A 14,421-nucleotide genomic window follows, 5' to 3' on the forward strand; every position below is an offset into this window, starting at 1 on the left:
TACTAAGGATACTACCTTCCAAGCTTTCTGATTTCAAATGAGAGTCTCAGTTCTAATGTGAGAACTTGTGGGAGCTTCAGACCATGTCTCTCTCCCCACATGATGGTTAAAACTCCGACCTTTTTGTAACTGAGATGAGCAAATGCCTGCAGGACTGCAGTGGCGTAAGTGTGCCTTTGATAAGCTAGTTTTCAGTTCCTTTCTTATTTTTGGCCTATGAGTATTTCATGTAGTTTTTGGAAAACTCAGCTAAGCATTCGACAATTTTTTTTATAAAAATACTTCAACCAGCAGTTCTCAATGTTTTGCTGCAGGATTTTTAGGCTTATTCTCTGACATGAGATATTAAACATTACATTAAATAGAATCACAGGTTTTACTCTTTAAAATCTAAAAATCTCTTCTGTGTAATAATATTTTTATAGACCTATCATACTGGAATGAGAGTCAGAAATTGCGTTCTGATTCTGACTTTGTTATTTGTTATTTGTGACCTTGGGTAAAGCATCTAACATTTCTCAAACTATTTCATTATCTTTAAAGTAGAACACTGCATCAAGTGATTCCTAAGATTTCTTCAAGTTCTAATATTCATTGAGTCTACAAGGTAAAAATGGCGCTGGTGAATGTTCAAGATGTAGTAATGTTCACACTATGGAACCATGCCCTATTTCTAACACCAGCTATATATCTTTCACTATACCTGGCTCAAGCCTCAAATTTTCCTTTCTTTGTTGTGTTTTGTCTTTAAAATTGTGGTAAAAAACACATAACATAAATTTACCTTCTTAACCATTTTTAATTGAGTGTACAGTTCAGTAGTATTAAGTACATTCATTTACACTGCTGTGCAACATTGACTTTTAAACTTTAAGATGTAGTTTATTTATTGGCAAAGGACACATCTATTTTATCTCCCTTCTCTTGCCTTCACTCATCTTTTCTTCCTTCCTCCTCTCTTCCCATTGGCTTGAACAATGTATCAAAGGAGAAACCTGCAACCTAAAATCATTTAACTACAACTCTAAGACTCAGTTTCTTGTATTGCCTTGGGTTTTCATGTCACTTTTTTTCTTGAGTCTTTTTACTGGATTAACTCACAATTTTGGAGACCTAAGAACCACATATAGATACATATTTGACTTCTGCATTGTGAACATAAAGAGAGACTTTTTTGGTGAACTATTAGAAGGTTTAATCATCTTTCTCGAAAGCCTCTTTGAAATTCAAGTAATAGTCTTTTGAAATGTCTATGCTATCATCATCCTTGTTATTTTTTCTCTTTTTGTAGTTTTACTTGGCTTAATTTTGCTATATCCTCCTTCACCAATGGTTTTACACATGACTCAGTTATCCAACATCGCTTATGTTGACTTCAGGAATTCCAGAATATTTCAATTTCGATTGGTATCACAGTGTCAGATGCTCACGCCATCAGCACCTAGCCTAGGATGTCAATGCAATGGGCGAGGACTTAAATGCTGTTAAGTGGGGAAGGAACACTACAGGATGTCTAATTTTACAAGGACCTAGTTCACTGAGACATATTTTCATGTCATAATTATTTCTACTTCACTATACATCATAACCATGGCAGTGAGGTTAAATAACGAGCACCCAGAAAATGAGGAACTTTCCTCTTTTGTTAGTCACAAGAGTCTTCCTTTAACCAGATGATCCCTTTCATTTAAATCAAAATTTATTTCTGAATTTCTCTAAGCACTTCTATTTAGATGTCTGCTCTGTACGGATCTACATCTTAAATCAATAAATCTCTGGAAAAATAAGACAATATTACACAATTAGTCATTTCATTGGCGTGGGGGGGATCAAACTTTTTCTCTGGTTGTTGTAGGAAAAAAAAGTAAGTTTGATTGAAATTTCCATGTGCCATTTTGATTTGAGAGACCATGTTGAAAACAGTTTGGGCAAAACATGTATTTCATCAATTCCAAGAAGGAGATTTTTCTAAATTTTAAGATTTCCAATATCAGGATGCATATTAGAATTAATAGTTCTAATTATAATCAGCAGTGTTTTTTTAGCTGTACATAAAATTTGTCTCACAATCCATGATATTTTAAGTTAGAATCTAGTCTACATTTCTTACCTAGTTAATGACGTACTACCAACTATTAGCCAAAATGCTATAACTGAAGCAATGGCTTGGCAGAATGCAACTTTCAAGCGATGTATTTCATTGATAACAATCTTAATAGCAACACATATATTCCTTACTATGAAGTTTTACTTAATTATCTTAGTTCTTACAATTACTCTTTTTAAGTAGGTTGCTATTACAAGCCTCATTATTATGACACTGAAGCAGAGAGAAGTTAAGTGACTTGGCCAACATCTCATAAATAGTGCATGAATTAGATGTTTCTCTTAAAGTTTCTGCCTGCTGGTAAGCAAACAAGTGATATTCTAGATGAAGCCTCTTACGAAAACTTACTACTAATTTTTAGTATGTGCTAAAGAACTGAGATCTATTTGCTCTGCAAATAGTTTTTTGTTTGTTTGTTTGTTGCCTATAGTTTTCCCAAGTAAGGCCCTATGGTAGGCAGAATAATGATCCCCTCAAAGATGTCCACGACCTAATCCCTGGACCCCGTGAATATGTTACCTTCCATGGCAAACGGACTTTAGTGATGTGATTAAGGGTGCAGACTTGGAAATGGGAAGATTGTCCCGGATTATTCAGATGAGCCTTTAAGATCGAAGAATCTTTCCCAGTTGCTTTCAGTGGGAAACTTGACTATGAAAGGGTCCGAGAGATGCCACATCTCTGGCTTTGAAGATGGAGGAAGAGGACCATAAACCAAGGAATGTAGACAGAAGTGGAGAGAGCGGGGAAACAAACTCTCCTATACAGCCTCCAGAAAGGAATGCGGCCCTGCCGACGCCTTGACGTTAGCCTAACTAGAGCCCTGTGGGACTCTGACCTACAGAACTGTAAGAGAAGACCTTGCGCTGTTTTAAGCCACTACGTCTGTGGTAAGAGGTTACAGCAGCAATAGGACACTCACACAGGCCCATTCGGGCCACCTCAAATCAGCGAGGCATCGTTTCTGGATTAGTCCGTGATGTCTGGAAATGCGTCCGATGGGCAGGACGCATGTGTTCACCCGCGTGGGGAGCGCCGCGCTGCAGGTGCTCATAGGTGCTCACAGGTGCCCAGTGTGTCACACAAACTGCCGGCGACCTCAGATGGTACACAGTGTCTTTACGTTTACCTTCTATTTATGGCACCTGTGGCTCGTTTGGTACTCGCAGAAGTTATTTGTGACTTACTATAAAGTGTATCGCCCAAGAAAGACGCGCTCACTTCACTCGGCCAGCCCTGGCGGTTCTGCGACAGCCCTCCAGGAAATAAAGATTCGCCTCCTGCAGTTCCCGGGTCTGCGGCCGGAGCCGCGCCTGCCCAGCCGCTCGCGTCAAGCCTCGCGATACGTGCAACTACCGCGGACACTTCCGGCACAGGCCTCCCGCGGGAAAGACGGCGGGAAGACAGCTCCGCCCACGTCAGCCCAGATTTTGTTCTCGCGAGATCCCGCTGACAGTTCGGGAGCCCGTTCTCGCGGGATCCTCCGAGTCAGGGCTGGAAGGTGCGGGGGGAGGTAGAGAGGTCCGACGCTCGGCGGGCGCTTCAGGGGCCGCAGGGTCGGCCTGCCGTCCTTCCGTGGCGACCGAGCCTGAGCCGACTAGGTGAACGCCGCCTTGCCGGCCTCCCACGGCGCCCCCCGGCTCTGCCGCCGCTTCGGACGCCGCCACCCCCTTCTCCCTGGGTCCCCTCAGGCGCCACCTTTGCTCCGCCCGGTAGCGGGGCTTCGGGCTCCACGGGGCGATGTACGGAGGGCGGTGGGAGGTGGTGCTGGCCGCCGTTGGCCCGCCCGACCCCTCGCTGTCCTCCGCCGCCTCCCGGGGCTTCAGTGCAGCCGGGCGGCCAGGCCCCTCCCCGTGGCCAGATGGATCCCTCTGCCCCGAAGCCCCGCGCGGAAACCGCCGGCAAAGGTACCAGCTCTGCCAGTGCCCTTCGGGTTGGGGCTGCCCCCCGTGGCTCCTCTGACCGACAGCTGCAGATCGTGAACCCCGCCAGGGCTGGGACCAATTCTCCGTGACTCAGTGCGGAGAACCTGGACTCGAGTCGGACCGCTCTTGGATCTCGTGCTGACTCCGGCAGTTACTTGCTGAGCAGCTCTGGGCAGTTTCCTCAGACGTAAAAGTGGGATCACTGCTGGGTTCTTGTGATGATTCGATTAGACGGGTGTATGCAAAGCAGTTATGTGACCCCGCGTCTGGCCCGCAGGAAGCACTCAGTAAACGTTAGGTATTTTATTCTTTATCCTTGGAGGCCCCAGTTGTTAGTGAATGGTAGGAGTTAAGTAGATGAATGAAGGTTGAGATATTTAGTTCAGTTTACTTTTATTACACAAAGAGCTTTAAATATGATATATTGAGTCAGTTAATGCATGATGTATTGAGTCAGTACATCATATTTTAAGCTCTTTGTGTAATAAAAGTATATTATGCCTTTAATGGGTCACCCAGAGAGGATTTAAGAAGGTGTGGTTATCTGCCAAACGTAATCTGGGGTGCTCTCTTGCCCCCAAATTAATAGCTTCTGTTAATAGCAGTGATATACAAAAACTACCAGGTATTGAGTGCTTGTTCTGTGCCCAGTAATATAGTGATCGTTTATGTACTTGATTTCCTTTGAGGAAGAAACATATCTCATTAAATACATGAAGAATTCAGAGATAAAGCTCAGAGAGGGTAAGTAGCAAGCCTGAATTCTGAGGGCTAGAAATTTATGACACAGTAATTCAGGGACCACAAACATAAATACCTATAGGAGTCTGGCAGGTAAACAGTCAGTCTGGTGTTTATGGAAAGAGTGTTGGTGAAAGGAACAGAAAGCTCAAGGGCTCTGGAGAGAGGTTGCTTGCCATGGCTGAGGAATAAAGAGGAGGCCATTTGGAATGAAAGAGGGAGTGAGGGACCAGATCATAAGGAGCCTTGCCCCCAGTCTCCCATTCAACTGAGCAGGAAATTCTCCCCGTTTAAGCAATTTGTTCCAGAGTTTGCATACTGAGAGATTCTATCCCTAGCTCAAACTTAACGGAATCTATTTAATTCTAGAAATTATCCAAACTCAGGAATCAAAAAGATTCCTATAAATTGTTGTGTGATCCCTTTAAGGTTTTTTGCACATACTCTACCCCCAAGATACTCTTCTTAGACCCCATTCTCTTAAATTATGTTTCCCAATATTTCTTTCTCATAGCACTCTGTTCTCTTCTTCCAAAGTACTTTTTTTACAATTACGTATGTATGTTTGTGTACTTTTTAGTATCTGTCCCTCTCATTAGATATCAAGGATATTCGAGATCAAGAATCTATTTAATAAATTCAGCACATGTTTATGGAATGCCTGCTGTGTATTGGTCCTGGGCATAACATTTTGAACAATACAGACTTTTTCTTGGAAAGGAAAGAGACAAAGAAAAGCAAGTAGACTTGATAATTAAACATTGTGATAAATGCTATAGCAGCAATAAAATGCTGAGATTGAGAATGATGGGGTACCATACTTTATTTTTTTTAATATTTTACTTTTTATTGAAACATAATTGATTATACATATTTGTGGGGTAGAGTTGAATATCAATACCTACGTACAATATGTGATGATCAAATCAGGATAGTAGTATATTCATCATTACAAAACGTCATCATTCTTCGTGACCCTTTGCCAATTTCTTTTTTTTTTTTTTTTTTTGTTTTGTTTTTTTTTTTGTCGTTTTTTTTTTTTTTCATGACCGGCACTCAGCCAGTGAGTGCACCGGTCAGTCCTATACAGGATCCGAACCCGCGGCGGGAGCGTCGCCGCGCTCCCAGCGCAGCACTCTACCAAGTGCGCCACGGGCTCGGCCCTGCCAATTTCTCACTAGCCCTTTCTCACCCCCCCTCTCCCTCCCCCTTTCCCACCTGTAGTAACCACACTTCTGTTCTCTCCTTTTCAAAGTTCAACATATTATTGGGATTGTTATATCTTTCATTTTTATTTATTTGTTTGTTTTTTAGCTCCCATTTATGAGTGAAGACATGCAATATTTCTCTTTCTGTGCCTGGCTTATTGCACTTTACTTAATTTTCACCAAGTTCATCCATGTTGCTGCCAATGGCAGAATTTTGATCTTTTTCCTTACCCAGTCGTCTGTCGATGGACATTTAGGTTGGTTCCATCTCTTGGCTGTTGTAAATAGAGCTGCAATAAACATGGGAGTGCAGGTATCCCTTCGACATATACCCAGTAGTGGGATTGCTGGATTGTATAGCATTTCTATCTGTAGTTGTTTGAGGAATCTCCGTACTGTTTCCCATAATGACTGCGTTATTTTACAGTGCCACCAACAGTGTAGGAGGGTTCTCCTTTCTCCGCATCCTTACCAGCAATTGCTATTCTCTGTCTTTTTCACAGTAGCCAGTTTATTTAATAGAATGGGATGATATCTCACTGTGGTTGTGATTTGCATTTCCCTGATGCTTAGTGATGTTGAGTATTTTTTCACATATTTGTTGGCCATTTGTATATCTTCTTTTAAGAAATGTTTATTCAGTTCTTTTGCCTATTTGTTAATCTGGTTACTTGTTTTTCACTGTTAAGTTGTTTGAGTTCATTGTATATTCTGGATATTAATCCCTTGTCAGATGCATAGTTTTCAAATATTTTCTCCCATCCTGTAGGTTGTCTTTTCACTCTTGTTGATTGTTTCCCTTGTTGTACTGAAACTCTTTAGTTTGTGCTGAAACTCATTTATTTGTTTTTTCTTTTGTTGCCTGTGTTTTGGGGTCATATTCCTAAAGTCTTTGCCCAGTCCTACATCCTGAAATATTTCCCCTATGTCTTCTTTTAGAAATTTTATAGTTTCAGGTCTTATATTTGTCTTTAATCCATTTCGAGTTGATTTTTGTATATGGTGAGAGGTACAGGTCTAGTTTCACTCTTCTACATATGGATGTCTGGTTTTCCTAGCACCATTTAGTGAAGAGACAGTCTTTTCCCCAATGTATGTTCTTGGTGCCTTTGTCAAATATCAGTTGGCTGTAAGTATGTGGATTGATTTCTGGGTTCCCTATTCTGTTCCATTGGTCCGAGTGTCTGTTTTTATGCTAGTACTATGATGTTTTGGTTCCTATAGCTTTGTAGTATAATTTGAAATCAGGTCATGTAATGCCTCTGACTTTATTTGGTTTTTGCTCAGGATTGCTTTGACTACTCGGGGTCTTTTGTTGTTCAATATGAATGTTAGGATTGTTTTTTTCTGTTTCTCTGAAGAATATTATTAGTGTTTCAATTGGAATTGCATTGAATGTGTAGATTGCTTTGGGTAGTATGGACATTTTCACAATGTCAGTTCTTCCAATCCATGAACATGGAATGTCTTTCCATCTTTTTGTGTTCTCTTGTACTTCTTGTTGTAGAGCTCTTTCACTTCCTTGGTTAAATTTATTCCTAGGTATTTTATTTTTTTGGTGGCCATTGTAAATGGGCTTGCTTTCTTTTTCTGCTGGTTCGTTGTTGGAATGTAAAAATGCTACTGAGTTTTGCATGTTGATTTTGTATCCTGCAACTTGACTGAAATCATAAACTTTACTCTTATCAGCTCTAAGAGTTTTTTGGTAGAGTCTTTAGGTTTTTCTTATGATAGGATCATGTCATCTGCAGACAGGGACAATTTGACTTAATCTTTTCTAATTTGGATACTTTTTGTTTCTTTCTCTTGTCCGATTGCTCTGGCTAATACTTCTAGTACTCTGTTAAATAGGAATGGTGAGAGTGGGCATCCTTGTCTTCTTCCTGTTCTTAAAGGAAATGCTTCAGCTTTTCCCCATTCAAAATGATGATGGTGGTGGGTTTGTCATATATGGCTTTTATTGTGTTAAGATGTTTTTCTTCTATACCTAATTTGCTGGAAGTCTTTATCATGAAGAGATGTTGAATTTTGCCAAATGCTTTTTCTGCATCTATTGAGATAATCATATGGTTTTTGTCCTTGCTTGGTTGACGTGGTATTATCACATTTATTGACTTGTGTTTATTGAACCATCCTTCCATCCCTGGGATGAATACCACTTGATCATGATGTGTAATGTTGTGGATATATTGCTGTATTCTGTTTGCTAATATTCTATTGATGATTTTTGCATCTATGTTCATTGAGGATATTGGCCTGTGGTTTCCTTTTTTGTTATATTTTTGTCTGATTTTGGTATCAGGGTGATGCTGGCCTCATAAAATGAGTTTGGGAGAATGGCTTCTGTTTCAATTTGTTGGAATAGTTTGAAAATGATTGATATTAATTCTTCTTTAAAGTTTTGGTAGAATTCAGCAGTGAAGCCATCCGGTCCTGTGCTTTTCTTTGTTGAGAGACTGCTGACTATACTGCTTCAATCTTGTTGCTCATTATTGGTCTGTTCAGGTTTTTTATTTCCTTTTGGTTCAGTTTTGGTAGTTTGTATGTGTCCAGAAATTTATCCATTTCTCCAGGTTTTCAGATTTGTTGGCATATTTGTTCATAATAGTCTCTAGTGATTCTTTATATTTCTGTGGTATCAGTTATAATGTCTCCTTTTTAATTTCTGAGTTTTGTTATTTGGGTCTTCTCTCTTTTATTTTTAATTAGTTTAGCTAATGGTTTGTCTATTTTGTTTATCTCCTCAAAAAACTTTTTGTTTTGTTGATCTTTTGTATCATTTTTCTGGCCTCTATTTCATTTGGTTCTTCTCTGATCTTAATTATTTATTTCCATCTGCTAATTTGGGGATAGGATTGTTCTTTTTTTTCTAGGTCATTGAGGTGTAACATTAGGTTGTTTATTTGAAGTCTCTCTGTTCTTTTGATATAAGCATTTATTGCAATAAACTTCCCTCTTAGTACTGCTTTTGCTGTATCCTACAGGTTTTGGTATGAAGTGTCTTTATTTTCATTAGTTTCAATACGTTTTTTGTTTTCCTGTTTAATTTATTCTTGGATCTATACATTATTTAGGAACATATTGTTTAATTTCCATGTATTTGTATAGTTTCCAGAGTTTGCTTGTTGTTGATTTCTAACTTTAATTCATTATGGTCTGAAAAGATACTTGAAATGATTTTAATTTTTAAAAATTTGTTTGGATTTGATTTGTGTTCTCATGTGGTCTATCATGAAGAATATTCCATGTGCTGAAGAGAAGAAAGTATATTCTGTAGTTTTTGGGTGAAATGTTCTGTAGATGTCTACCAACTCCAATTGATCTAATGTGTCGTTTAAGTCCTGTGTGTCTCTTGATTTTTTGCCTAGATGATCTGTCCAATGTTGAGAGAGGAGTGTTGTACTCCCCCCCATTACTGTATCTCTCTCTTTAGGTCTAGTAATGTTTCCTTTATATATCTGAGTGCTCCAGTGTTGGGTATGTATATGTTTATGATTGTTATGTCTTCTTGCAGGATAGATCTCTTTATCATTATATAATTGCCTTGTCTCTTTTTATGGTTTTTGGTTTAAAGTGTATCTTACCTGATATGAGAATAGCTACTCCTGCTCATTCTGATTTCCATTTGCCTGGTATTTGGTTTTTCCATCCTGTCACTATTAATCTGTTAAGTCTTTACAGGTGAAGTGAGTTTCTTGTAGGCAGCATACAGTTGTCTAGCTTTTTAATGCAATTAGCCAGCCTGTGTCTTTTGAATGGGGAAATAAGTCTATTTGCATTTAGGGTTGTTATTGAAAGGTATTGCCTTACTCCTGGCTTTTTATTAATTTTTCTTTGGTTGCATTAAGTATCTTTTTACTTTTCTTCCCTTTTATCATTTTGCTTCAGTGTTCATTCTTTTTTGAGGTGGTAAGATACAGTTTCTTTCTCTTTCTCATTTGCCTATCTGTTCTACCAGTTGGTTTTTTTCTTTCTTCTATATTCATGGTGGTGATTATCATTTTTTGGATTCCAAATGCAAGACTCCCTTGAGGATTTCTTGTAGGGCTGGTCACATGGTGATGAACTCCTACAGTTTTTGTTTGTCTGGGAAATATAATATTTCTCCTTCATTTCTGAAGGATAGCCTTGCTGGGTATAGTATTCTTGGCTGGCAGTTTTTTTCTTTTAGTACTTTGACTATATCATCCCATTCTTTCCTGGCCTGCAGGGTTTCTGCTGAGATCTGCAGTTAGTCTGATGGGGACCCCTTTATAGGTGACTTGATGCTTTTCTCTGGCTGTTTTTAGGATTCTCTTTGTCTTTTGAGTTTTGCCAGTTTGACTATAATGTGTGTTGGAAAGGATCTTTTTGGATTGAATCTGTTTGGGAATCTTTGCCTCTAGGATATGAAAGTCCATGTCTCTTCCAATACCTGAGAATTTATCTGTTACTATTTCGCTGAGTAGTTTTTAATGCCTTTTCCTTTCTCCACCTCTCCAGAACACGCATGATTCAGTCATTTGTGTGCTTAACATTGTCTGATAGCTCCTCATTGTTTTAAATTCTTTTTTATTTTTTTGTCAGACCGGGTTATTTTGAAAAGACTGTCTTCAAGATCGGAAATTCTTTCTTCTACTTGCCGTAGCCTCCTGCTTAAGCTCTCAGTTGTGTTTTTTATTTCATTGAATGAATGAATCTTTCAGTTTAACGAGTTCTGCTACGTTCTTTTTTAATGTATCTGTCTCTTTGTAAATTTCCTCCTTCATATCTTAGTCTTCTTATCTTTTTTTGTCATCTGAGTCTTCTTATATCTCATTGAGTTTTCTTAAGATTGTTGTTCAGAATTCCTTTTCAGTCATTTCAAGAGTTTCCTGTGTAGGGTCTTATACTTAAGAATTATTGTATTCCTTTGGTGGGGTTTTTTTTTGTTTGTTTGTTTGTTTGTTTGTTTATATTTCTAGTATCCTTATGTTAATATATAGTATCTGGCCATCTGGTAAAGCAGTTGATTCTTCTGTTACTGTGGAGTGGCTTTTGAGCAGGGAGACTCCCTCCTGTAGGTGTGTTATATTGACCATAGAGTAGGGTTTTTTACTATTGGTTCCAGGCAGATGCGGTGACATAGTCTCTGTGTGGTTCCTTCAGCCATATTCAATGGAGTTGCATGTGAGTGTCTTTGTGGCCTAGGCACTGGGGCACTTAGTGATTCCTTGCTGAGGTTAGTGACACTGTATTGGGTTGTCGAGGACATGGGTGAGTTCTCAAGTTTGTGGGAAAAGTTCCTGGGTGCCCTGTCGCTCTTTGGCTGGGGTAGGTTACCCTGGGTGGTCTTGTTAGCACTCTGGCAAGTGTCCCATGACCCCGAGAGGTGCACTGGAATATACTGAAACTCCTCAGATTGAATGGGTGACCCTGGGTGGGCTTTCTCTTTCCTCATTCCTCTTTCCAGCAGCTCCACTCATGACCCTCCTTGTGTCACTGCAGTCAAGTGGATGGTGGTGGGGGCTCCCACACACAGCTGTGGTGTTTGGTGCAGCAGCTGCAGGAATGGACCATGTGGCATGATTGGTTGCCAGTGGCTGTGGTGGCAGCAGTGTCAGGGTTGTGCTGCAGGCAGCAGTGGCAGGGAGTTGAACAAAACTCTGTGCAGGAGGGCAGGCAATGGTCCTGGGACTGGACAATGGTGTTGGCGACTGTGGCAGTGGTAGTGGTGGTCCTGCTCTGGTTTTCTGCAGGAGGAATGGGCTCTAGGCACCTCTAGTCCATCATCTTCCGACAGTAGACCATGGTTTAAATAAAATGAACTGGGAGCAGAGAGACTGGCTAAGGGTAATTTAGGAGAAAGTTAATGGTGGAATGCTTTATGGCAGAGGTCAGCAAACTACTGTCCGTGGGCCCAAGCTCGTCTGACACTTCATTCTGTAATGAAATTTTATTGGAACACAGCTGTGCCTGATTGTTTATGCATTGTTTGTTGTTGCTTTTGTGTTACAAGGGCAGGAGGATGTATGGCCTGCACAATTTAAAATCACAAACGGTTAATATCTGTCTCTTTATAGAAAAATTTGTCAGCCTTTACTGTAGAGAGATGATAGCATGTAGGAAAGTGATATATTTTTAAAGCAGAACCAGAAGGACATTCTGATGGATTGTCCTTCTGGTTGTATGGAGTAATATAAAAAGAAGATTAAGGGCTGACTAATGGTTTTTCTACCTTGAAAAGTTGGTTAGATGAATATGCTAGTTAGTGAGGTGAGGTAGACTAGTTAGTCAGCATTATTTTTGACATTGATTTTATTCATTTTATACCCATTGTGTGGTACAATATTTGGTGAATAATTGGTGCTTAAATCATATATGTTGAATAATAGATAAATTAATGAATTAAGTCTTAAAAATGAGAGGGCATTTGCTGAGTAGGTAATCAAATTACGTGAAACAGAAAAATTGTCATAAGAATTGCTGTAGGAGTTACTTTAGGTTTTAAGGCTCAAGCAATACTGTTCTGAAAATAGGGCCCATTGACCTATGTATTACACATTGTTTTACCTATACAGTGGATCAAAGTTTTAGCTTCACATTGAAACTCTGTCTTTTAGAATAGTGTGAAAGTCCTCAAACAATTTGCATATAAAAATTAGTGGAAGAACAGATTTTTCCCTGTGTACTTATGATTGTTATGGTAAAACAGCCTCACCACAATTAGTAGGTATAATGGCTTTACTTTTGAGGAACAACTGATAAGGAGTATTGTAATGAGGTAGTCTTGCTTAAGACCATATAAACATGTCATATTATAATCATGAATATTATGAAAGTCTAACTTGAGGTCATCAGGAAGACCCTAGGAAACTACCAGTGGCCATCTGATCTCAATGAGAAAGGTATAAGAAAATTCCTAGTATTGTTACAGTTGTAGCCATGTAATTTTTTTTTAATTATTGCCATAAAAAATTCCACTTGGAAAATTACTTTTACTTCGTTTTCTCTAAAAGGTACCTCTTACTTCTGGTACCTTTTAATTGTATACTTTATAGAGACCTCCTCCCTATTCATAGTGCTATGTTTTTTTAATAGAAAATAAAAGAGATGGAAGTACAGTTAAGCACAGAATAAGTTGATATATGTATATAGAGGTAAGACTCTTCAAAGAATAATAGGATCTTAGCAGAAAGAGATCTTAGAATTAATATCCTAAAACCTCAACTATTCAAAACCTAGAAGGGAAAAAGCTGTGACAAAGCTGTGACATCATTCTGTAGTTGGATTGAAAGTTCCCTTGGTTAGTTGTATACAATTAAAGGGACATTTTAGAAGTAGCAGTATTGACAGTGAGAAGCAATAGCTGTCTCCAGAGAAAGGAGATGGAGTAACTGTAAAATATCAGACAGATGAACCACAAAAGCATTACTGTCCAGAGGATTTTAGCTTACTTATTGCCAAGTCCTATTCACTATTACTCTACCATGTCATGAATAACATATATAATGCTCATGAGTCAGCAAGAATATTTAAATATGTGGTTCTCAACCCTGGCTTTGTATCAGAATCATCTTTTGAATTTAATAGTAACAACCAAACAAAATAGTAAAACCAGATGCCCATGACTCATATGCTCTGATTCAGAGTCACCAGAGGTAGTGTACAGCATGCATATTTTTTTAAATCCCGGGAGAGATTATGACATACAGCCAGGGTAAGAACCACTGGAAATAAATTATGTACCCTTCATTCTGTTTATCATAGGAGAACATCTGATAATATGTTTTAGGAAAATATACATACATGTTATAAGTATAATTTATCTTGTTTCAGTTATTCAGAAAATGTATTTATGAAAGATACATTTTTATTTTTCTCATAGCAGTGGATACATGAGGTGTCACTTTATAAGCTAGATTTGAAAACTTTATTTTCTTTTTTATTATTATAGACAGATGGCATCCGGGAGAAAGATGTCTTGCCCCTTCTTCAGATAATGAAAAACTTTGTGAAGCAAGCATAAAATCTATCATAGCGGATGAAAATGGGAAGTCATTTGCAGTTGTCTTATATTCAGATTTTCAAGAAAGGAAAATACCTCTTAAAAGACTTCAAGAAGTAAAATCTGTTAAAGATTGCACCAGAAATTATATATTTGATGATGAAGATTTGGAAAAACCTTATTTCCCAGACCAAAAATTTCCATCATCTGCTATTGCTTTTAAATTATCTGAATATGGAGACTCTATTCCTTATACTATTAATAGGTATTTGAGAAACTACCAGAGGGAAGGAGCTCAGTTTCTCTATGGACACTATATCCGAGGAAGAGGCTGTATTCTTGGTGATGACATGGGACTTGGAAAAACTGTACAGGTATTTATTTTAATTACTTTTCATTAAAATTCAGTATCATTTTATTATGCACATGAGTGGATACCATATGCAAATCTCTGTACTATCAACTGTCATGATA

The 14,421-nt window shown here is 38.7% G+C and overlaps 1 protein-coding gene across 8 annotated transcripts in view; it reads left to right on the forward strand.

The window, feature by feature from the left end:
* The first annotated feature begins 3,580 nt into the window (after positions 1–3,580).
* The window catches only part of ERCC6L2 (ERCC excision repair 6 like 2), a 158,226-nt gene continuing 147,385 nt past the window's right edge, over positions 3,581–14,421 (forward strand). For 7 of the 8 annotated variants that reach the window (XM_063109445.1, XM_063109448.1, XM_063109444.1 and 4 more), the window contains exons 1-2: positions 3,876–4,014; positions 13,897–14,321. In XM_063109445.1, the coding sequence (XP_062965515.1) occupies positions 3,969–4,014; positions 13,897–14,321 (471 nt within the window). In that variant the 5' untranslated portion in view covers positions 3,876–3,968. Of the gene's footprint in view, positions 4,015–13,896; positions 14,322–14,421 lie in introns of all 8 variants that reach the window. The other variant, XM_063109443.1, reaches the window with a different exon arrangement.

This window comes from Cynocephalus volans, chromosome 10 (assembly GCF_027409185.1).
Source record: "Cynocephalus volans isolate mCynVol1 chromosome 10, mCynVol1.pri, whole genome shotgun sequence".
Taxonomy (NCBI): Eukaryota; Metazoa; Chordata; class Mammalia; order Dermoptera; family Cynocephalidae; genus Cynocephalus; species Cynocephalus volans.